The sequence below is a fragment of the Talpa occidentalis genome, unplaced genomic scaffold (genome assembly GCF_014898055.3).
Source record: "Talpa occidentalis isolate TD23 unplaced genomic scaffold, MPIMG_talOcc4v2.1 talOcc4.16, whole genome shotgun sequence".
NCBI classification, from domain to species: Eukaryota; Metazoa; Chordata; class Mammalia; order Eulipotyphla; family Talpidae; genus Talpa; species Talpa occidentalis.
The window spans coordinates 33,027,754-33,052,224 of record NW_023601653.1 but is presented as its reverse complement, the minus strand read 5'-3'; the positions used below and the strand labels follow the sequence as shown (position 1 = coordinate 33,052,224).

Here is a 24,471-nt window from a genome sequence, read left to right as displayed (position 1 = left end):
TCATTACACCAATGTATATTGCTGTTTGCATGATTATCTTATTTACTTAAGTTTTTCTCATTCAACTAAATCCAGCAATGCCTCTTTAGGGGAAGTATCATGTCCTCATTGTATTAGACAGAAATTGGGGAAGTGATTTGTATTCAAACCATATAAAAAACCTAATTGTAATGATTCTGTTTAGTATTTAATAATTGTGACATTTGCCAGCACAATATATGCAAGTGTCTTTTTAAAGTCTTATTTATGTAGCACACGTTTGACATGCCTTGTTCACTAACATTAATTCATGTTGTATTTTTCTTAATCAGCTAAATTAATATGAGTTTCCAGCTGTGATAGTTAAACTCTGACAAGGAACAATTGTTTCTACAATAGTGAGAGGATATCATTTATTGCCCAATATTAAAAGAGAGATCTTTATGTAATTATATTACAGCCCCTTGTTCTCTCATGAGTTTTGGTATTAAAAAGGATATTTAGATCTTTATAAACAAATGGTGGTTCCTGAATTAAACAAAATTAATTTATTTTTACCCAACCAACATTATTATTTGCTTTGTTCAGATATATCACCCTGCATTTTTTTCTGAACTTTAAAAATATTTTTTTTTTACCCAATTCTCAAGTGATGCTTGGCTAATATCTTTACACTTTAGTGGAAATTACATAATTTTCATTAGTGATTGATTTGTAAAGGAAGATTATTATTAAGAAGATCTTAATTGTTAAAAGGTTATTCCAAATTGTTAGGCTAATTCGATTCAACTCATTTCATTTTCCTCTATCAGGTAAGTTCATTTTAAATGAAAACAAACAATGAGTTGAAGTGCTAAAATACAATATTTTAGAAGCTTTATATCACAGATCAAGGAGTTTTTTCAACACTATGATTAAGATAAAAGGTGTATAAAATTTACGTAAAACTTAGGAGAGAGAATCAGTGCAATTAACTAAAATGTTTTGGGTTAGCAATTTTCCCAAAGATCTCTATTTTTAAATAAAATTCTCTATGAAGGTATTTTTCAAGCATTTAGAAAGTACTATCATAAATAAATCTTTTTTTTTTAATAGAGGCATGTTTTATTTATTTGTTTGTTTGTTTGTTTTATACAAGCACTGGGTACAGTCAGAAGAGTGGGAGGGTGAGAGAATTCACCAGAGCCAGAGTAGGGAGCAGAGCAGGCAGAAGGACCGAAGTACACTGCTGAGGGGAGCAGCGGGCGGCAGGAGGGTCTGCGCGCCATGTGGGACCTCCTCCGGTGGCCGGGGAGCAGCTGGGGATCGAACCGGCGCTGCAGAGGCCGCGGGCAGCTTCGCAACCCAGTGCTCAACACCACTGCGCCACCGGGGAGGCCCTCATAAATAAATCTTTTTTAAAAAGAAAGTACTGTCAGGTAGTATACAAGTACTCAAGACCCAAGTGTAGCAAATCATTCTGTTAGTACTATCACATCCCTCCCTCTTTATCTCATCCATACTTTGTACTAAGAACTTTATACCATTCATCTTCACTGTTATAGAATGTGAATAAAGCACAATTTATAAAACCTTCCCCCCATTCATGGACCTAAGTTTGTATGCGGGGGTTTTTGTTTACTAGAAACTATGGAAATTGGAATTTAAATTATATACTATGTTGCAAATCACATCTTTCTACATGTGTTCTTGGATTTTTCTACCTTTCTTACTGTTATATACCTGCTTGAAAAATCATTATTAGTCAATTCTGCCTTCTTTCAGAAAGTTAGTACTTGTTTTATTCTTTTTTTTCTTAGTATTTTTTCTATTTTCTTTCTCATTCTACCTGATGACACTGCTTTCCTTTCACTGAAATATTAGAAATAATAAATAAATCAATGATCTTCTACTTTCCAGCACCCACATTTCATCTGTTTATTCCTGTCTGCTCTGCTCCCCTTTTTCTTTGATGAAGTGGGGGAATGTCTGTGCTTGGACTTTAGACTCACACCTCCACAGTGTCCTGGGTCTCATTCTCTCTTGGGATTCCTCAAGAAAATTACTCATCAGACCTATTTCCTCTCTCCTAAATCATCAAATTTTTCTTCTCTACTCTCAGATGCATAAATATTATAATTCCATTGAGTGATAGATAGCCTTTGTTATAAATGGCGATATAGTGAGTAAATAAATTTCTTGAGTTCTGTGAGTGTCCTTAACAAATTTATTGAACCTAAAGTGGGGGTCCTGGAAACCTTGATCTACAGCCAGTTGGTCAGAAGCAGTTAGTAGCCTGAAGTGGGATCTGATGCTATATCTGATGTAGATGGTTTCAGAATTGAGTTGAATTTTCGACACCCTCCTGGTGTTTTTCTTGTGGTGTGGGAAAGTATAAATAAACACTTATTGGATCTGGGAATTATACATACTGTTATAACAAATGTTTTTCCTGCATATATTGAGATCATTAAATAGTTTATCTCTTTTAGTCTTTTATTGTGATGAATTATATTTATACAGTTTTTATTATTAAACCATTATTGTTTTAGAACATAATGGAGGCTTCAGGTGTGCAGCACTCCCATCAAGAGTGCACAACAGTTTCCAATTGTCACATCTTCACTGGATTTATTTCTTATCTTTTTTTTTCCGTGGCAGAAAGGCTTATTGGACTACAAATCAGAATACAGATGTTGGGGGGAAAGCTTAGTATGCTAAGTCATAATACATTACAGCACATTTTATTTTTTTGTACAGTTATAAATATTTATTTTTTATTTTTTAATTTTATTGTATATATTTTTACATCATTTTTAATTTTTGCACAATGTATACATTTTCATCTTGATTATATTCCCCATATAATTCCCACTCCCCTTATTTTGCCCCTCCTCCCCACCCCCGTAGTGCGTCTCTGGTTTATATTTGCTTGTTGATTTTGATTTTTAATTTATTATATTTAGTCTTTTTCCTGGTCCCTTATTTAGGTTTTCTAAATTCCTGCTGTGAGTGAGACCATCCGGTTTTTTTTTTTTTTTTTAAGATTATTTATTTATTTGTACAAGCACTGGTATAGTCAGAGCACTGGAGGGTGAGAGAATTCACCAGAGCCAGAGTGGGGAGCAGAGCAGGCAGAAGGACCGAAGTACACTGCCGAGGGGAGCAGCGGGCGGCAGGAGAGGTCTGTGCACTATGTGGGACCCTCCTCCGGTGGCCGGGGAGCAGCCGGGTATCCAACTGGCGCTGCAGAGGCTGCGGGCAGCTTCGCAACCCAGCGCTTAACCACTGCGCCACCGGGGAGGCCTGAGACCATCCGTTTTTTTTTCCTTTTTCTTTCTGGGTTATTTCGCTGAACATGATCCATTCCGGCCCCATCCATGTTGCTGTAAATTGCATGAGTTTATCTTTTTTGATTGCTAAGTTATATTCCATGGTGTATAGGTACTACATCTTCTTGATCCAGTCATCTGTTTTTGGCATTTGGGTTGTTTCCATAGCTTAGCTATTGTAAGTAGTGCTGCTAGCACATAGGGGTGTAGGTGCCCTTTTGAATTAATGATTCTGTGTCCTTTGGGTATATACCTAGGAGTGTAATTGGATCATATGGAAGCTCCATCTTTAGCAGGTTGAGGAATCTCCACACAGCTTTCCATAGTGGTTGGACCAATTTGCACTCCCAGTAGCAATGCAGGAGAGTTCCTTTTTCTCCACATCCTTACCAATATTTGTTGGTGCTAATTTTTTTAATATGTGCCATTCTCACTGGTGTAAGATGATATCTCATTGCAGTTTTGATTTGCATTTCCCTGATTATAAGTGATGCTGAACATTTTCATATGCTTGTTGGCCATTTGCATTTCCTCTTTGGAGAAGTTCCTTTTTAGCTCTGCTGCCCATTTTTTGACTGGATTATTTTCTTTGTTTTTGTTAAGTCTTATCAGCTGTTTGTAGATTTTTGTGATCAGTCCTTTATCATTAGTGTTGTGTGCAAAAAATTTCTCCCAATAAGTGAGGTGTCTTTTTGTTTTGATTACTGTTTCTTTTGCTGTACAGAGCTCTTTAATTTGATGTAGTCCCTGCTGCTTACCTTTGCCTTCACTATCACTGCTTTGGGTGATGTGTCTGTAAAGATGTTGCTGAGGTGTATGTCATGTAGTATTTCGCCTATATTTCCTTCCATATATTTTATGGTTTCAGGTCTTATGTCTAGTTCTTTATCCATTTTGACTTGGTTTTTGTGCATGGTGTGAGGTGGTAGTCAAACTTCATTCTTTTGCATGTGGTGACCCAGTTTTCCAAGCACCATTTATTGAACAAACTTTCTTTGTTCCATTGCATATTCTTTGCCCCTTTGTCAAAGATTAGTTGACCGTAAATCTGTGGATTTATTTCTGGAATTTCTATTTGGTTCCATTGGTCTGTGTGTCTTTTCTTGTTCCAATATTATGCAGTTTTGATTATTATGACTTTATAGTATAGCTTGAAATCTGGGAGTGTGATGCCTCCATTCCCTTTTTTTTTTTTTTTGTCCAGGAGAGCGTTGACTATTTGGGGTTTTTGGTGGCTCCATATGAATTTCATTAATATTTGTTCTATTTCTTTGAAGAATATCTTTGAGTTTTTATTGGAATAGCATTGAATCTGTAAATTGCTTTGGTAGGATGGCCATTTTGATAATGTTAATTCTTCCAATCCATGAGCAGGGATGTCTTTCCATTTCTTTGTGTCTTCTTCTGTTTCTTTTAACAGTGTTTTATAGTTTTCTTTGTATAGGTCCTTTAGCTCTTAAGTTTATTCCCAAGTATTTGATTTTTTTTTGTTTCAATAATAAAAGGGATGGTTTTCTTGATTTCTTCTTCTTCAGATTGATTGTGTATAGGAAGGCTACTGATTTTTGCATGTTGATTTTGTATCCTGCTACTTTACTAAACTGGTTGATTATTTCAAGTAGTTTTTCTGTGGAGTTTTTGGGGTTCTCTATGTATATTATCATATAATCTGCAAATAATGATAATTTTACTTCTTTCTTCCCTATTTGGATTTCTTGTATGTCTTTCTCTTGTCTTATTGCTCTGGCTAGGACTTCTAGTATTATATTTGAAAAGCAGTGGTGAGAGTGGATATCCTTGTCTTGTTCCAGATCTTAATGGAAATGCTTTTAGCTTTTCACCATTGAGAATGATATTGGCTATGGGTTTGTCATATATGGCCTTTATGATGTTGAGGTATGTTCCTTGTATCCCTAGAATTTCAAGGGCCTTCATCATAAATGGGTGTTGTACTTTGTCAAAAGCTTTCTTAGCAATCTATTGATATCATCACATGGTTTTTATATTTATTTTTGTTGATGGTGTTGGATTACATTGATCGATTTTCAGATGTTGAACCATCCTTGTGTCCCTGGAATAAATCCTACTTGGTCGTGGTGAATTATGAATACATTGTTGGATTCTGATAACTAAAATTTTATTGGGGATTTTTGCATCAGTGTTCATTAGAGAGATTGGCCTGTGTTTTTCTTTTTTTGTGTTGTCCTTGTTCGGTTTTGGTATTAGTGTATGTTGGCTTCATAGAACGTGTTTGGTATTATCCCTTCCTTCTCAATTTTTTGAAAGAGTTTGTGAAGGATAGGCACTAGTTCATTTCTGAATGTTTGGTAGAATTCATTTGTAAATCCATCTGGTGCTTTTGTTTTGGGGGAGGGTTTTGATTACCATTTCAATTTCACTGCTTGTAATTGGGCTGTTTAGGTGTTCCCTTTCTTCTTTATGTAGCTTTGGATGATTGTAGCATTGTAGGAATTTGTCCATCTCTTTTAGATTGTTGAGCTTGTTTCTGATTATTCTTTTGATTTTTACTATGTCTGTTGTGATTTCTCCTCTTTCATTTGTGATCTTATTTATTTGTGCTTTCTCCTATTTTTCCTTTGTGAGCCTGGCTAAGAATTTGTCCATTTTATTTTACTTTATTTTTTTTTTGAAGAGCCAACTTTTGGTTTCATTGCTCTTTTGGTTTGTTTTTTTAGTTTCAATTTCATTTATTTCTGCTTTGATTTTTATTATTTCAGTTCTACTGTTTTTAAGGTTTTTTGTTGTTCTTTTTCTAGTTCTTTGAGATGTGAGATTAAGTTATTTAAGTTCCTTCTTGTTTCTTGATGTGAGCCTGTATTGCTGTATATTTCCCTCTTATTACTGCTTTTGCTGCATCCCATACATTTAGGAAATGTGTGTCCTCCTTGTCATTAATCTCAAAGTATTTTTTAATTCTTCTTTGATCTCCTCATTAGTCCATATTTCTTGTCTTTTTGACAATAGGCTTTCAAACTGGTATGAGGTGATACTCATTGAGGTTTTGATTCGCATTTCTCCATTGATAAATGATGATGAACATCTTTTCATGCGTCTGTTGGCCATCTCTATGTCTCCTTTAATTAAATGTCAATTTAGAGCCCTTTTTCATTTTTTCAGTTAGGTTGTCTATCTTTATATATATAGTCTATATATTATATACATTATTTACTGTGTTTTATATTATAAATTGACTAAGATGTATTTATATCATTATATAGTAAGTGGAAATTACACATATATTTTCATACACTGTCATAAGGGACTTTGGACTATATTTGACTTTGTCTAGTTTACATATCAGTTGTACAAGCATCATAGAAAGTGCTAGGAATTTAATATAGGAATATAAGACTAGAGTAACATGTTTTGTAACATGTTAACAAGGAAACTTTGTAGTTTCTTTGCCTGTAAACTGGCCTCCATTTTCTCTTTGATTTTTTTTTTTTTTTTTTTTTTTTTTGCCACCAGTTAGTATTTTTAATTCCTGGTCATTTTTAAAAACTTTTAGTTCTATAGAAAATTCTTTTTATCTAAGTTTTCATATTGATTACCTAAGTTGTTATAATACCCTCAACCATTTTAATGTTTAAACTTTTCACTAGTTGCACAACTCTTTTCCCCCAATACTACCCATTTTCCTGTATTTTTTTTCTCTTTGATTAATTTTTCCCCAGAACTTTCCATTTTATTCGATTCTGTATGCTTTATTTTTCACCTAGTCAACCATTTATTTTCTATTTCATATATTTCTGGTCTTATATCCTCCCATGAACATCCTTTTGAATATTTTTGTGTTTCAAATTTCCTGATGTGCTGTTTCTGAACCTGTTTTAAAAGCTCCCTATTTTCATGTCCCTGGATCTGTTACCCTTTTCTCTAATTTTCTATTGACTTAAATATAGATTATCTTGCTTGAGTCCCATTGCCTGAGATTACTAAAAAGCCAAGGACCCCAATGTAAGATAGATGCTGAATTTCATAACTGGGAAAATAAAATTAGTGCCTCTGTATTAGCTATGAGCTCATGTTTGGATTGATGATTGGAAACTAGTAAATTATTGATGGATGATTTTCTTAGGTAGGCCATCTTTCATTGGCAATGGAATGGTTATAGCACTGACAACTAATAGGAATGCCTATAATAACTAAGTGAAATGACCTATATCTACTTGTGCAAAGAGAAAGCATTCACATGAAATCATTAATGAGTGATGATCAAAACTTGATTAGTTGGGCAATCTTAAAGGGATTATGATTGCAGGGGAGAGAAAAACACTGAGAAGTAACATAATTTGGGGGAAGTATGGGCTTTCTGTGTGTTTTGAGTCATGTGCAGGACTTTCAAGACTGCAAAAGAATATTGCTGTTGAAGTAAGTAGTATGATTATAACATGAGATATAAGGTAGATCATGGAGTGATGAGAACATCAGCTTGTCTAAAGACTGATTTTGGGTCAGATGGGAAGATATTTATAGGAAGCAATGAGCCTTATTGAGTATTATCTTGACTATCTTGACTACAGTAAAGATTTGGTGGGGGCACTGTTAACTAATATAAAAATAATGATAATGGTGAAAATAATAATAACTTGATGTTTGTTTATTATAAAACAAATATTGTTCCACGTGCTTTTCATGAATAATTTAAATGAATCCTCAGAAAAATATTGTATTATTACTAGCAGTGTAGTAGTAATGGTAGCATTCATTGTTATTTTCTAATTGTAGATGTTTCAGTGCCTCATATAACATGTCTAATTTCTTAAATTTAGTAGATGACAGAGTTAGGACTTTCAGCGGACATTATGCTTCTTCAGAAGTAATTACTAATGTTAGTCTGATGTGGTTCATAGGTTGCTTTTGTGAAGGTGAGAATGCATCTGGGGTTGTCACCGAGAGACTGTGAAGTAATTCATCTCTGTAGTGATAGTGGCTTGGCCTCAGGAAGTAATAAATCAAAGAGGACTCCAAGGTTCCAAGCATGGATGACTAGGCGATGCTTTCTCGATTAAACTTCTTTCCCTTTTTTTTTTTTGCCCTTTTTTCCTTTCCACTACTGTCTATGTCTCAGTCTTTTTTTTTTTTTTTTTGATAATCCATTAGTAATGAGGGATATTCAGGACTATGCATTTTATTGCCTTTTCCCCGTTATTCTTCAGGTCCTAGATGTAGCAATCATGCTATTGTAAAAATGACCAAAAAAAAGGAAAAAAAAGTTTTTTAAAAAGCTATAGAGGACATAAGATGTTTTTTCTCCACACCAAAAGGTGTGGAGATGTAACAAATGATCGATGTTCATTGATGTAACAATATGATGTTCATTGATGTAGCAAATCGTATTAGAGCATTGCATTATCTCTATACTGACCATATTTAATGCAGAGATAACTTAGGAATTTACATTTTAAAAGTACTTTGATTCATAAGTAATAAACTATCCTTTTAGTGGCTCAAAAAGTAACAGGAAAATCTCACCTTATAAGTTTCTATGCTGATCAAAGAACTTAGCACCTGAATAGATGAAAACAAGTCAGGAAACAAGTGCTAGTAAATTCTGTATTTGTGTGACTTGGGCCAGATAGTTTTGTTTCATTCTCTCTCATGTTCCTACCCAGGAAAAGAGCAAATCATAAAGCAAACACATCTGTAGTGTGGAATATACCAGTTAAGGGACTTCTTGAGAGAAGTAAGAAGAAAAAGACCCTTTTTCCGTATATGTGATACTTGCTTTATCCCAGTGACCTATTATCTGACAGCTCATACTTAGCCCTCAGTATCTGCCCTTGCTCTTCTGTGGGAGATCTTCTAAGAAACAGACATTATGAAGTATGAGTTATTTATTTGGAAAAGGAGTGGGGAAAAGTAAGTAAAGCTGCCTTGAAACCACAGTTCATTTGATAGCCCATACAAAGAGAGAGGGAAGGGAGAAGCCTTGTGTTGAAGAGTTTTAGGCTGCAACCCAGTTGCAAGAAACTTTCATTCAGGTCAATGGGGAATCTTCAAGCAGATTTCCCCTGAGTGTAGTCCCCTTTCTCATAGGGATGATCCTACCTTTTATTCACTGTTATGTTCAGGCATTGGCTGGGAGTAAACTGAGGAAAGTGTGATATTTGTGGTGGTAAATGCAGACAGGCAGCATTAGGAAATTTGAACAGTGCATTTTTTATAGTTGCCATGTCCACATACATCATCTGATAGAAGTATCACAATTTTCAACCTTGCTAGTCCTTTGTTACTGAAAGTAGCTGTATGACTTAAAGTAGCTGTATGTTTCTTAGTCCAACAGCATGTCTTACTATGCTAGTCAATTTATATCTTTTATTTCATCCCCAATCCTGGGCGCATTGATCAGTCATTGCAATGATGTCTCATTGAATTAGACATCATCCCCTTCTGGGAACATCTTACTGCCTATAAGCTCTGAGTGACTTTAAGAATTTCCTTTCTTCTTCCAAGTTTTTGCAATTTCTACTGTTTCTGGAGCATATCATGTAGTTTTGATTTGGGATCACAAGAAAGTAATCTAAAATGATTAAGATTAGGCTCAATTTCTTTTAACTTCCGTCCATTTGGGAAAGTTACACAATTTTTCAAACCTCAATTTTCTTTATCTGACAGGTAAAATAATATTTTCCTTATAATATTGTAAATAGGGCAGGTAAATAGTTGTTTGATCATGTAAAGGTACATTATTAATAATTTCTACTAGCATTTATGACTTTCGTATATTGCTACACTTTTGATTCCCTATTACCTTCTCACTGGAGTTGCTTCAAATGTAGACCACTTTTTCTCTCCCAAATAACCTTGGAACATATATATTAGTGAGAAATGACAGACCATCAATCACTCAGTAATTATTGAGAACCTAGTGGGGGACAGGTACTGTTTTTTGCAATGGAATTATGAGTCAGTAAGACCAAGTCTTCACCTTGATGGGCTTACATTCTAATATGTGTAATACATTTCCTTGACCCCTTTGCTTAATACTTCAGATTTTCTGAATGATATCTAGCTTCCTTTCTGCCTTAATCCTGTCTCAGGGAAAGATTTCACTATTCTTTTTCAAGACTACCCTTACTTCTAATTTACTTATCCCAGAATCTTGCTTCAATAACCATTTCCTGATCTATTGTCTCTCCAATCTCTGTCTCTACTGCATCTCCCATAATCTTAAAAAAGAAAAACACAAAACTCATATGAACATGCTATTGCTTTCTCCTTTCTTCCTTCTCTTTCCATTTTACAATTTGCCCCTCACATCAAGTCTTTATATAGCACTCTCTTAAACATGACTACAATCTTTCCTTAGCTATTTTTTCCCTTGAAATCTGAAGCACTTATTCTTAAAACATCTTCTATAGCATTATTTCTATCACTTCTCATTTTTAATCACCGTGTATCATCCTTTGCTCTTAATTTCATCTTTTCATTGATTTTCTCAACAGATACCGAATCAATATCTATTATAGGCCCTCAAATACAGGTCATATAGAACCTGTCGAGAGACTCTCTATTTTTTGTTTCCTTAACTGAAGCTTCAGCACTTTTCTCTTGGCAGTCTCAGCCACACAAATCCAAATTTTACCTTCAATCATAATCTTCTACTGAATTTCATTTCTCTAGTTGCATTTGCATTCTGTTTCTCAGCTTTTCTACCTCTTCCACAAATTCCATGTATTTCAATTGGCTATTAACCTATTCCCGTCACCAACACTTCTTTGAGATTCTATATATCTGCTAATATCTTCTGTTATCAAGAGTTTGAACTTTTAAATTCCCTTGTTTTACTCTTTAAATCCACATCTGATTTTTATCATCTGATTACCATTTTCTTCTGGTTATTTGACTTGCATTGTGGCATTTAAGTCTTGACTTTTAAACCATCTCTCGCAAATCCTTCCTAATACTTTAAGAAAGCTCCATTTTTTTAAAAATTGTATTTTTTTAATTGAAGTAATGTTGACATGCAATGCCTTATATGGTCCAGACAGAGGATCACAACTCTTCAGATATAGGTTACCGCAACGCACCACCAATGCACCCATAGTCCTTCACCATACTCCCTTGAGTCATCACCACTATTCATATATGGAATGTAGAGAAACAAGACAAAGGAACAGACCAAACCAAACCAAAACAATCCCTAGGAATCTATCTGTGCAATGGGACTACTACATTGGTAACATTTTTATGAAAGAAAAATCAATTGTTTCCATGCTAGAATCTCTCTGAATGTCAGTATAGCAGAATAGTGATGTTTTCCTGAACAAGTCTTAAATTATTTTTGAAAAATTGTAGAAATGATGTATTTAATTTCATTAAGCTCCAAAGAGCTAAAGCATCCAGTTTGTTTCATTGGAGCTGGAATTTTGTTTTATGAATATAATTTACAATATTATAAATGATATTCCCTTGGTTAAAAAAAAGTGTTTAAAGACATAATAAAAGGAGAATCAATGTCATAGTGAGTTATGTTTGTGTTGAGAGGTGTGATCTTTGTTATAACCCATTCATAGTAGTTATTTAATGTATGCTAACTGAACAATGGAAGTTGGAGGACCCATCTATGAATGTCTATGAAATAAGAATTTTAAAATTTGACTTTGGAAAGAAAGACTAGTTATAATAGAAAGAGTGCATGCTACTCTGGAGAATAAAAAAAAAAATTCAAGTGGGCAATACTGACAGTTTTAAAAAGTTAATAAAATTAAATATTGTTATTATTATTAAGTTCAGTGATATTTTATAGTCTTAAATACTGATTGAATTTCTAGGTTTTATTTCCTGTTGGCACTCTGCTCTATTTCAACCCAGACAGGAAAACGGGTACATTCTTTATTATTAGACAAGACTTTTTTGCCATTAGAACATGCTAAATTGTATTTTATGTATATAAAATACATAGAAGGAAATATAGGCGAAACACTACGGGATTTGCACATCAAAGCCATCTTTACAGACACATCACCCAAAGCAGTGATAGTGAAGGCAAAGATAAACAGCTGGGACTACATCAAATCAAAGAGCTTCTGCACAGCATAAGAGACAATAACAAAAACAAAGAGAAACCCCACCAACTGGGAGAACATTTTTGTACCCAACACTAATGATAAAGGACTGATCACAAAAATCTGCAAAGAGCTGATGAGACTCAGCAACAACAAAGAAAATAATCCAGTCAAAAAATGGGCAGAAGAGCTAAAAAGAAACTTCTCTGAAGAGGAAATGCAAATGGCCAACAGGCATATGAAAAAATGTTCAACATCACTTGTAATCAGGGAAATGCAAATCAAAACTACCATGAGATACCATCTCACACCAGTGAGAATGGCACATATTAAAAAAACTAGCAACAACAAATGTTGGCGAGGTTGTGGAGAAAAAGGAACTCTTCTGCACTGTTGGTGGGAGTGCAAACTGGTCCAACCACTATGGAGAGCTGTGTGGAGATTTCTGGACCTACTAAACATAGAGCTTCCATATGATCCAGCAATTCCACTCCTAGGTATTTACCCAAAGGACACAGAAACATCAATTCCAAAGAGCACCTGCACCCCTATGTTTATAGCAGCACTGTTTACAATAGCTAAGCTTTGGAAACAACCCAAATGCCCAAAAATAGATGACTGGATCAAGAAGATGTGGTACATATATACCATGGAATATTACTCAGCATTCAAAAAAGATAAACACATGCAATTTGCAGCAACATGGATGGCGCTGGAAGGGATCATGCTCAGCGAAATAAGCCAAAAAGAAAAAGAAAAATACCGGATGGTCTCACTCATAGCAGGAATCTAGAAAACTTAAATAAGGGACCAGGAAAATGAATATAAGAAAGTGAAAATCAAAATCAACAAAAAACTATGAACCAGAGACACTTTTTGGGGGGTGGGGGGCGGGAGGGGAAGGATTGGGGTCAGAATGGGGCGTTTGCAATTGTATGGGGGAATATAAAAATAAAATTTATTATTTAAAAAAAAAAAAAAAAAAATGCATGCTAAATTGATCATTTTTAAAGCTTGACAAGAGACCAAGCCATCATTACCTGAAGGGATTCTCTTAAATCATCTGAACATGGTTCTTCTGTTCTGAAAGAAACTTGAAGTAGACTGCTTGAGATTCTAAGTCTCCCTCTCCAGGTGGCAAGGGTTAGTTTTACTGCAGCACTGACAGTTTCCACCCTCAGCGTAGGCAGATTAGATTGGGAAATGTATAGGAGGAGAGCTTGTCAAGGTAATTCAAGGAGTAAGCTGCTAAGTTCTAAAGGGAATTCTAACCTGTTCCCCAGATTGAATCATAAATGCTTATAGTTTATGGACTTATACTAGTGTGCAGAAGGTAAGGAGGAAGAAGGAAAAGAAAGAGCAAAGAGTAAAAAGAGTGGGAGGAAAATATATCAGAAGAGCCATAAAACCCTTGGCTTGTTCAGCTCATCATTTTGAGATGCAAATAAAATACCTATTTTGTTAGCAGTTTTTTTGGTGATGACTGAAAATTTCTGAAACATTTCTTTAATAATGATTCATAGTCATTAAAACCCTAGAATTATAGAAAATAATTATAGTAACAAACAATGAATATTAACTTCTGCTTTTGGTCTGACAGCCACAGTCCAGTTTCAGGCAGAACATTCTATATGTGGATTCTATGATTCTCTTATAAAAAATAGACACCTGGTAAGCAGTAAGTTATGAAGGGTGTGAATTTATGAGTATGAAATGTGATATACAGACATAAATACTTATCTCCCTGAAATCAAGTCTATCATTTATATTTAAACTTTTGCTGCTATTATTCACTATGTCAAAAAAATTCCAGTACATATTGGAGTATCTTCTTGAAGACTTATTTATATTTTACATACAGATTTGTCATCATCAAGCCTTCAACCTTAATACTTAGCATGTGTCATACTGGTGGTGATACACTGATATTGTTCTACAGTATAATCATTGTTCCAGAGTAGGAACAATTAAATTCATATAATTTCTTAAATTAATATTTTTTTCTATTACTCTAAATATTTATATATTGATCATATGGTTTACACATACATGAATATATATGGTTATATTTAGCATCCAAAAGAAATAGGAAAAGAAATAAAAAAGAAATAAGAAAGTAAAATGTAATACTAATAGCTAACACTATTATTGAAATGTCTTCCATATATTAATTCAATTCAGTTTCAGAATAACCATATTAAATCAGAACCATTATTGCCTACACTTTGCAAATAAGAAAGTGTGAAACAAAGAAATTAAATAATTTTTTTGAGAGTAAATATGGCAAATAATTGGCAGAGCCAAAATTTGAACCCAAGTAGTATGATTATTTGATATAGCTATGTTCCATAGCTTAACTAGTCTTGGTTGAGCTAACAGTATGTTATATATTCAAAGCTGTATTTTAATATGATTGTTAACATGGATAGTTCTTCACTAAATTATGAGCTCTTAAGAAGAGCCATGTTTTATTAATTTTTTCATATACATTGTTCAGTAAAATTTTTATTACTCTTGAATTATCACTCATTATATTGTCTTGGGATACTCTGTCCAGGAGACTTTTTATTTTTGTTATTGATTTTCTGTTCACAGAAATTTTATATACACAATTGCTACCTGTAAGTGGGTATTGTATTCATGATTCTCTGGTTTCTTAACTATTTTTAAGAATAATGTAGCATGAATAAAGCAGACTATTTTTGATTGTTACAGGATAAATTTAGAATTGTGTTACTTAGTTGAAATTCTTTTTTTTTTTCTTTTTTCTTTTAAATACCTTTTCCTACAGGGTGCTGCTTTAATTAGAATGCTGGCTAATTTTATGGGCCATTCAGTATTTCAGAGAGGTCTGCAAGTAAGTAAATGCTTTCTATATTCCACTACATTTTCCTTGTTAATATATATATATTGTAAAGATTTTTCACAACATGGGAAATTGCTAATACAGAATTGCTGAATTTGATGGAAAGCTGTATGATGTGTATGTAAGGTAAGCAGTGTCCCGCATGACAAATGAAGGTTACACTTAGGATGTTCACTGTATCAACCAAAACAGCTCTAATTGTTGTACAATTTAGATCTCTTTAACATGTACTTATAAAGTGAAATAATTTTCAAATATGTCATATCCTAAATATATTTTCTGAAAGCCTACTTTCCTCTTCTTCAATTAAAGTTTTTATAAAGTGAACACAAAGTCTGTTAGCTTTATTAGAATTATGAATTTGACAGAATCTTAATGCTGTTTTTGAGATATGTGCCTTTTATGTTTTTGCTTTGTGTTTGATAGACGTAAATCTTGTTCCAAACACATTTCAATATTATTTTACTTTGAAAATGCAATGTTTTTAAAAAGGAAAAAAAAATCCTTCTATATTTAGAATATGGAGTGTAAAATCTAAGAGTAGACTCATAGAAAAGCATGATTCTTACACAAATATAGAAAAATTGAACTTTTTTCCCATTGAATCTGTTGGTGTAAATCATGTTCCTAGCAGCTGTGATTGATGAATTATTTATGATGCATTCTGCTACTTAGAAGTGTCCTTTAAAGTAAATTGATGTTCACCTGAAATACAATTATGCTAAGACAGAGAGAGCAATCAATCTTATCTGTTCTTAGTAAGCTTTTCATTTTGAAATTTAAATAAACTACATATGGGATCAGGTCATACTTTGTTAGTATAATTCTATCTTTTCCCAAAGTAAAGTAAAAGATAAAACACAAAGCAAGAGTTAAATGTTATGACAAAGTTATATATACTTAACATAACAAAAAAATATGTAAATTTCTTAAAGAATGATTTCCTTTAGAAAATATTTTTTACAGATTTGTGTCAACAGGGGTGGACATTTACTTTAATCAGCTCTTCCACTGGGAAGCCTTCAGAATAACTGAACCAATTTGCTGGGTGGTAAGGTCTCTATTCTGATCACATAATTGGGAAAATCTTTTTTCTCAAAGAGTGCCCTCCATGCATATCAACTCTCCAGAGGAATGTCCTTCCTTATCACCCTCCTTTGTTTTTCCCTTTTGAAGTTGTAGGGTAACAATTCCAGAACATATCTAAGCTTTCATAAGGGCAACACAAATTAAATTTGATTTCCTGGTAGCAAGTTGATGTGAAATCATTTTCTTTATACAATTTTTATTGTTTCTCCTCATCAGTGTATATGAACTTGTTTGGCAGGTTGAATAACTATTGTTATGTTATTTGGAAAGGATTATTCTTCTGCAGCATTTTTCTATATCCTATTGTACTTTCTATGGTATGTAAAATACATCGATTTTTGATACACCCTTTTCCATTGACCCAGTATCTTCAGATTTATCTGAAACAGAATGATTTCCATTATATTAATTCTTCATTTAAAGAGTGTACTCATGTGTGCCTTTATGCTCTGGTACTTGATTTGGTTAATTTTCAACTAAGGGACTCTATGTTTGTCAACATTGCATTTCATTTGCCTTGTGACATCTCATTGATCAGATAGATCTGTATCCTTCAGTACTTTGCTTGCAGCTTTATTTATACTCATCACTCAAACTGATTTAGTGTATCATCAGCAGTTTGGATTAGTTTACAGTAGATCCCTATGTCTAGGTGATAAATTATCATCTCTTGTGTATGAAGATATATGGGATACATTTTGGAAATGACCTCCTGAACAGACACTTCATGTCATGGTGCTGAGTGGTCACAGAGTTGATAGTAATATATTTCCCACCTGCAAGGTCTGGGGAGTCTTGGTTTACACGTTGAAAGAGCTAACCAGACTGTCAGTGCTTACCTCTGCACAAAAACCTATTATTCTTACATATACCATGAATTTTTCTATGTTGACAAGTCCTAGTTTATATTTGCATGAAGAGCCATTAGCCTTACAATTGAGGACAATCCCAAGCTGAAAATAATTCTTATGTCTTCCTTATATTTTTAATATTTTTTCTCTCCTCCTGATCTGTTTTCCTTTGCTCTTTTCTTCCTCCTTCCTATCTTTTCTTTTATGTTTTAGTACTTGGACCTTAGCCCTCACATTCCATATGGTAACACTATTATAGTAGTAGTTTTGTCTAAAATACATATTCTCTTGTCCTTTTTTTGTTCTTATGAACTATCTTAATTAGGTCTTTTGGGAACAAGGCAAACACACTTTATAAATATAACTATAAATATATATATATAATTAAAATATAAAAATAAGCATATGATAAATAATATAAATAGATATAAATTGCAAATATAATTATATACTAAGTATAATAAAATAATTTAGAAAACTAAGTTTCTGTTACAGTTTACATGTTCATATTTAACTTAGAAAGTATTAATGCAAATACATTTTTCTACCATTTGTAGCATTTTTGTTTTGGAAAATATATTTAAAATTTCAACTCATGCATATATTTCATAGTTGGAAGGGACACTAGAAACATTTTGAGAAAAATTTTGCTCCTAATAGCCATATGAACCATTTGATGAACTATTAGAAAATCTAGTAAATCATTTCATACTAATTCATCACAAATTTCCTTGGTTTAGATTCTTGATATTTTTGGTCTAAGTCAATTTCTTGAATTTTGTTTTGAGTGCTTTGGTACTGTATCATTTTGAAATAAGTTGCCCAAAACCCCTTTTTTTTTGTAAAAAGAAAGTATATATACATCAATAAAAGTTTAGTTCTGATTATCATGCATATGGTAGCTTTCAATTTGATATTTCAACTGAAAATAAAACCTAAAGCAAACCAAACTTGAACCATTGTTGATAATGTATATCACTTATAAATAATGTATTTTAGAGATGTAAAATGTTTACATTTCTTAATTCATAGATATATTGTTCTATATAATCCATTTCCAAAAATAATAACAGGCATGCTTTCCATGAAGCATGTAATAAGTGGGGTGAAATGATTTTCATTTCTATTTCAAGTGGGTTTCCTACAAGTCACTAACACTCATTTTGGCCTCTGACTTTATAGTTAAGTTCAAATGGTGGACTAAATGTTCTCTAAGATATTTTTTATCTTTCAGGTTCTCTTCATCCAAGATTTATTTAATGCATTTAACTAGTTAGATAGTGTTTGATATCTTTAATTTGGTATAGCCATTTTTGATGGGAAAATTTGATGGGAAAATTTGATGGACAACAGTGAGTGACTCCCTGTTTTTAACTCTTCAGCAGATTTCTAAATTATTTATGACTATGTGACTTTCCCTGTATATAATACTGTAACTATAATTAAATTAAACTTTGTTGTTACAGTGAGTTTTTGCTAGCAATATGTTTCTTTTTGCTTATATTATGAAACAAGTCTACTTCCATTGTTTTTTAGTTACTTGTTCACTTTCTTATTTTACAATTTTGTGATTAAGCTGCAGTTGTCTTAAATGATATTTTCTTACAAATTGAAATTTCTTGGTGATTTTCAGTATATGCTATTTTTTCTAAGGTCCTAATTTTTGATTATAATGGTAACCTTCTGGAATTCCGCTCTACTTGCATGTCAGTAGGTATTCAGGTGTATTGGAGGTTGGCCTTAAGGAGAATCAGTATCCCTCGTTGACTGTCATTATAAGGAATTCAAATAAGGGACAACTTCCTTTTTCAGAAATAAGAAAAAGCTACTTTTGATGCCAAAGTAAGCTAAGTCTCAAAATTTCAAGGTCTTCATTCCAATTTTCAGTGTCCCACACGTTCTCAATCATTACCCTAATTTTCACATAAGAGACCTAATAAAACCATGAAATTTACTTAAGTTGTAATTTTACCACTCAGAATTTCAAATCATAGTCTGATTTACAGTTATATTGATTCTTAGGCTATAAGAGATATACACTCTTTTTAGCAGTCACAGATTTCTGACTCCCTCAGCATACATTTCACTGAGAATTTAAAGCACAGAGATTATACTTTTGACTTTTCATTTCCTCTACTCTAGTCAGAAATAATCATTCTTCTCAACAACTTTATAAATTCTCTATTCTACCACAGTCTATGGAAATAGTCATATGTTTTCCCAAAGTCAATTCTTTAGTTTGCACAACTGTGGGTAATAATTTAAGATATTGGCTTGACCTGAAAATCATGGATTACCAGTATCTTATTACCCTTATTCAACAGTTCTACCTCATTTAAATATGATCAAACATGTGCAAATGGTTGTAGATTACCATTTTACTGGGTCTGTCTCCTGAACCATTTCTGGTATATCACATAGCCCAAAATCATTATAGGTATTTGAAGCAGAAATGAATTTAATACGAAAGTACGAATTTTCTAAAAACGTTTGGAGACATAGAAAAATAAATGTCAGAAAATTCACTGCTAGACTTCAGAAAATCAAGAAATTAACTAATGTCAATAATGCTAACTGCCTGCATTACCTCTGGAAGCCTGTGGTCTGTCCTCACTCTACCTTCTGCTGAAGCCCACATGCCAGCCCACCACAATGGGAGCTCCTCCTTAGGGCCTTCCTTAGCTCCTACTTGTGTGTCTCAAGCAGAAATTTAACTTGGACCTAACTTACAAAGGATTCTAAGAAAGTAACTTCCAGACTTCTAGCTCCCATAAAAAGTAAGAATGTAGAAATGCAGCAGGAATAGTGATAAATTGCTAATAGATTATCTGACACTTGATTTATAAATTTCTTGGTGTTATTGATTAAATATTATTTGTATTATTTTTTTAGGTTGTCATATATACATATGGAGATTTAAAAATATTGACTTATGTCTTTTTGATATTTGTGTTAAGACTGTGATACTTCTGTATCTAGTGTAGAATGTCTTCAACTGATTTTAGTAATTTTATAAGGACATATGATGGGAAAATTGCAAAAATCAATCAATGGTCATAATTCACTCACTACATAAATATAGTCTAGTTGTCTGTTGTCTATAATTTCCAGTCTCTACTTTGAATGAGTTCATTGCATTATGTCACTGTGAATCAGTACCAGTAATATAACTGAGATTTTTAAGTTTCTAAAGTTATTGCTCTTCTAAAATAATGAACTGAAGAAGAAAAGACAGGGTTATTTACTATTGTGAATTTTTTTTTTAACTTATTTCAAACTTTTGGTTGGCATCATCACAACTGTTGGCTCCTCATGCTACCATTTTCACCTCCAGGTGGCCCAAACCTCCTGGGAATGTGGTAAATGCAGGAAGAAAAAAATCTAAAAAGCATTTTGCCTAAGTTGTTTTTAAGACCAGCTTTACATAGCATATAAGCTTTACATAGCTTATATGTTTTCATAGTTCAGGATTTTCTCCTAGCAATGATTGCAGAGTGAGTAATGACTAAAAAAAAATTGCATGATACGTTAACTGCAGGGACTTAGTGTAAGTGGAACATACAATAGGTAGTCAACAGTGTCCACTAACTCCCTATTACATACAGGTTGAAATTATACTTATTTATACATGATGTTGTTTTTACCTTTACTACCTCTTTTTTTTTTTTTTCTGTGGCATAAAATCTCCAAATTTCCTGTGGGTTTATCCTGTGAGAAGGAGCTAACAAGATCACCCATTCACAGCACCATATCAATTTAATATTACAGTGCTTGAATATGGTTTTCCCATTATAATGTCACAAACATAAACAGAATATAGGATATAGTACAGCAGTGTAACCTCATTTCTATGCTCTCTTTGACTTGATATTCTTCAGTGTCCAATATAGTTAACTTTCCTTTTCTGTGTAATACCTAGAAGAATATATACTTCAATTTTGCCCTCATTTTTTCCCATCTCTCTAGAAGTTCTTGTTCATTTCACATATTTCCCTGAAACCATCCCTGCTCCTATGAATAAATGCTTCCTGTAAATTCCTCCTTTAATAAAAAAAAAATGTGCATTCGATGGCATCTTTTAGCAATTCTTGCCTCTCTCATTTACTAGGGATCTTCTTGTTGAGTCTGTATTCATTAATATTCACAGAGATGAAGCAACGCTCATGCATATGATCAAAAAATTAGCATCTACATCTTTTATGTTGTATTTATAATTTAAGTTTCTGGAACTCAATTCCTGATTCTGCATGAGTATTATAAGCTTATTTAAAAAGTAATTCAGGTAATGATTCATGTAGACAGATTTTTTTTATATGACTTTTACCTTATTTCATTTTTACTTATTTTAATCTTCATAGATACACTTTTTCTTTGTGATTTTTTCTGTAAATAAATAAATAAACCATAATTATGAAATCCTCAAATAACATTGATTGGCTCAGTAGCTGTTAAAAAATAATTAGTGCATAGTACTATTTCTTCTCTCTTCAAATAAGACAATACTGTTTTAATAATTTGAACCTAGCATTACCATTCTTCATGTTGTTTTGAGTCAACATCAAAGAATTGAAATTATGTAGAAAGATCATTGTTAAGCTTGATATAAACTCCAGCCCTGAAATCCATGTCAGAAAGTGAGTCACCTTCCTGTTCAACCAGTGAAGGTAATTCAACATCATCTAAAATATGGTCGAATAAAGAAAGATTTCTCTTGATTAGTATTTAACTGCCTTTTTCCATAAGGTAACCCACAAAAAGATGTTTGGCTCCAATTATCAGGGTGGAAATTGCTTATGCAAATCAATGTAAGGCAATGAGGTGTGGATAAAAAGCAAAAGGGAAATATCATTATTATTGGATTGTGCTCATAAAATTCTGATGGCTGGAAGGTAATGACAGGCACAAAGCCAGAGGGATTATTAGTAGCAACAACATACTCAATAACTTGTGTTCCAGTGAGGAGTTATATGTTAACATGTACACACAATATTTTTTATGTGATAACTGCAGGCTTACATTTGTGAGAGTGTTCACTCCCTTCTACGTAGGATTTCAGATAAATGAAAAGTCAGAAAATAATAGAGAACAGAGATGGTGTGTCAAAGTTAATTTCCTTTCTGAAGGGATAGTAGTGTATTTTCATCAGATGTAGCTACATCTTGCTTAATCTGAAATGAACAACCACAGGCAGTGTTTGCTCAAGTTTTTCCTCCATGTTTCCCTTAAGTAGCTGTTCTTTTTTTAAATAAGCTATAGGTAGAAAGCTTAACACTTCATAATAATTTCTGTGATCATGCAACACCATGTAATAATTTTATTATAGCCTTTAAAGTCATCTATTAGACATCTATCTACAAAGCTAAAATTGATAAGAGGGTTATGGAGAAAAAAATATTACAGGGAAAAATTCCTTGGATTAGAGAATCAAGAATACCCTCTCTAAAAAAAATACTTAAAAATGAGCACAGGAGACTATGGTGATGGATCATGGGTGCTGTGTTGGTAGGAGAACTACAGGGACTACACCTGAGGGGAGATATCAAATAGTGTCTAAAAATGAACAATTATGTAAGAAAATAAATAAATGTAATCAAAAGCTGAAATCACTGCTATTTATATTTATGAATCAGAATGAAATAACTTCTTCACATTGTAGTCAATAAGTTTACATTCACTGGTTGGGCCTTTATCATTTTGCTGATGTTAACCCTCTGCTGGCTAGATATCCTTAAAAAAATATTTAAAAAGACATTTATCTGTTTTAATTTCCTGTAAGCATTTATCCAGCTCAACGGGAAATCTTATAAATTTTTAATTGTTGGTTTACTTTTACCTGTTACTTAAGGAATCAAGCTATATTATACATTTTAACTAACAGGGTGAGTACATAAGATGATATTTTTGACAACTTTATTTAAAATGAATCTGTAAAATTATCAGACATGTTTAGTTGATAGGTAGATATATTTGTTAGTATTAATGTAAATGTATACTGATCTTTAAATATGTACACTCATCAGTACACTAACCTACAAACTGTCTTTATGTTTTAGTAGATTGCTAATTCAGAAGTTAGACATCACATTTTGGTTAGATTGCTAATTCAAAAGTGCTATAAAGTTGCCTTAAAGGCAAATTTCTCTAATCTATTTAGCTCTTGCATCAGCAGTTTTCTTTCTTTTCCTTTTTAATTTTATTTTTTCTCCTTAAGTTCATTAATAACCTAGAACTACGTATTTGGCAATGTTGCACATTTTTATGCTAAAAACCGTCCTAAATTGGGAAGATATATTTTCCTTGTTACTCACATTTTCACAATTGCTTCCTCATTTTAATACACAGCGTAATGCTAGTAATATGGCATAGATGTACCATATTATATTTTTCCTTGTTTGTGAACATCTAAATTGTTTTCTAATTTTTTAAATAATACTATAATAATCTTTAAGTTATAGATTTTCCCACTATATTTTGATTCTTTATATCTGCAATCATATTACCATTTTTTCCCTTCCAAAGTTTGAAGTCATTACATAATGAAAAAAAAAAAAGTTGAAAGTTATTTTTAGAATACACTCAGCTAGCAGCATTGGGTCTTACAATTCTCAAAATAAGTTTTGTACTAATTTATCAAGTAAAGACATTACCCATTTTTTTTAGTATATATCACAGATGAGGTTGAAATTTTTTTCACAAATGAGGTTGAAATTTTTTTTCATACATATTCCTTTCATTTAATCTTTTGTGATCTATTTGTTTTACTCATTTAAAGATTAAAATGTTCCTTTCTTTTACATAACTTTGTATAAATGGTGATAGGAAAATAAAAATAATGAGTCATTACATTAATTACACATTCTTTCCTCCTTGTGATATCTAATGTCAAAATTATTGTTATGAATGCTACGTTATAAATTAGCAGCTTAGGAGGAATGCTATAAACACCTAACAAAGTAGGTATTTGGAGCTTATCTTATAAATAGTTCAAATGCATTTTAAAATTCCATTCTAATATAGCCCTTTGTTTTTGTCTACGATAGAAAGAGCTTGTGTTAACATGACACACAGATAGTTATCCATTTATTCCCAGTACCTCATTTCCTTTGCCAGTCTCTATAGTCACCTTTTCTGTTCAAGGTTTCTCCCTATGATTATTTGATAGGTCATTTTTCTACTTAAGTGCAATAACACATTTTAGGGTTAAAATTGTTTCTTAATGTTTTGTGCTAATAAACTAGCATTGTACTTTTTCTTCGTGCACCAGCTCTGCTTAGTTTAATGTCTACAGTGCACATTGCTCACCTATCAGATATGTGCATCCATTTAATCCACACATTACACAG

The 24,471-nt window shown here is 32.8% G+C and overlaps 1 protein-coding gene across 1 annotated transcript in view; it reads left to right on the top strand.

The window, feature by feature from the left end:
- TRHDE (thyrotropin releasing hormone degrading enzyme) overlaps window positions 1–24,471 on the top strand; it is a 371,478-nt gene that overhangs the window by 264,478 nt on the left and 82,529 nt on the right. Inside the window, 1 exon segment of the mRNA XM_037513975.2 lies at window positions 15,114–15,179. Coding sequence (XP_037369872.2) covers window positions 15,114–15,179 — 66 coding nt within the window.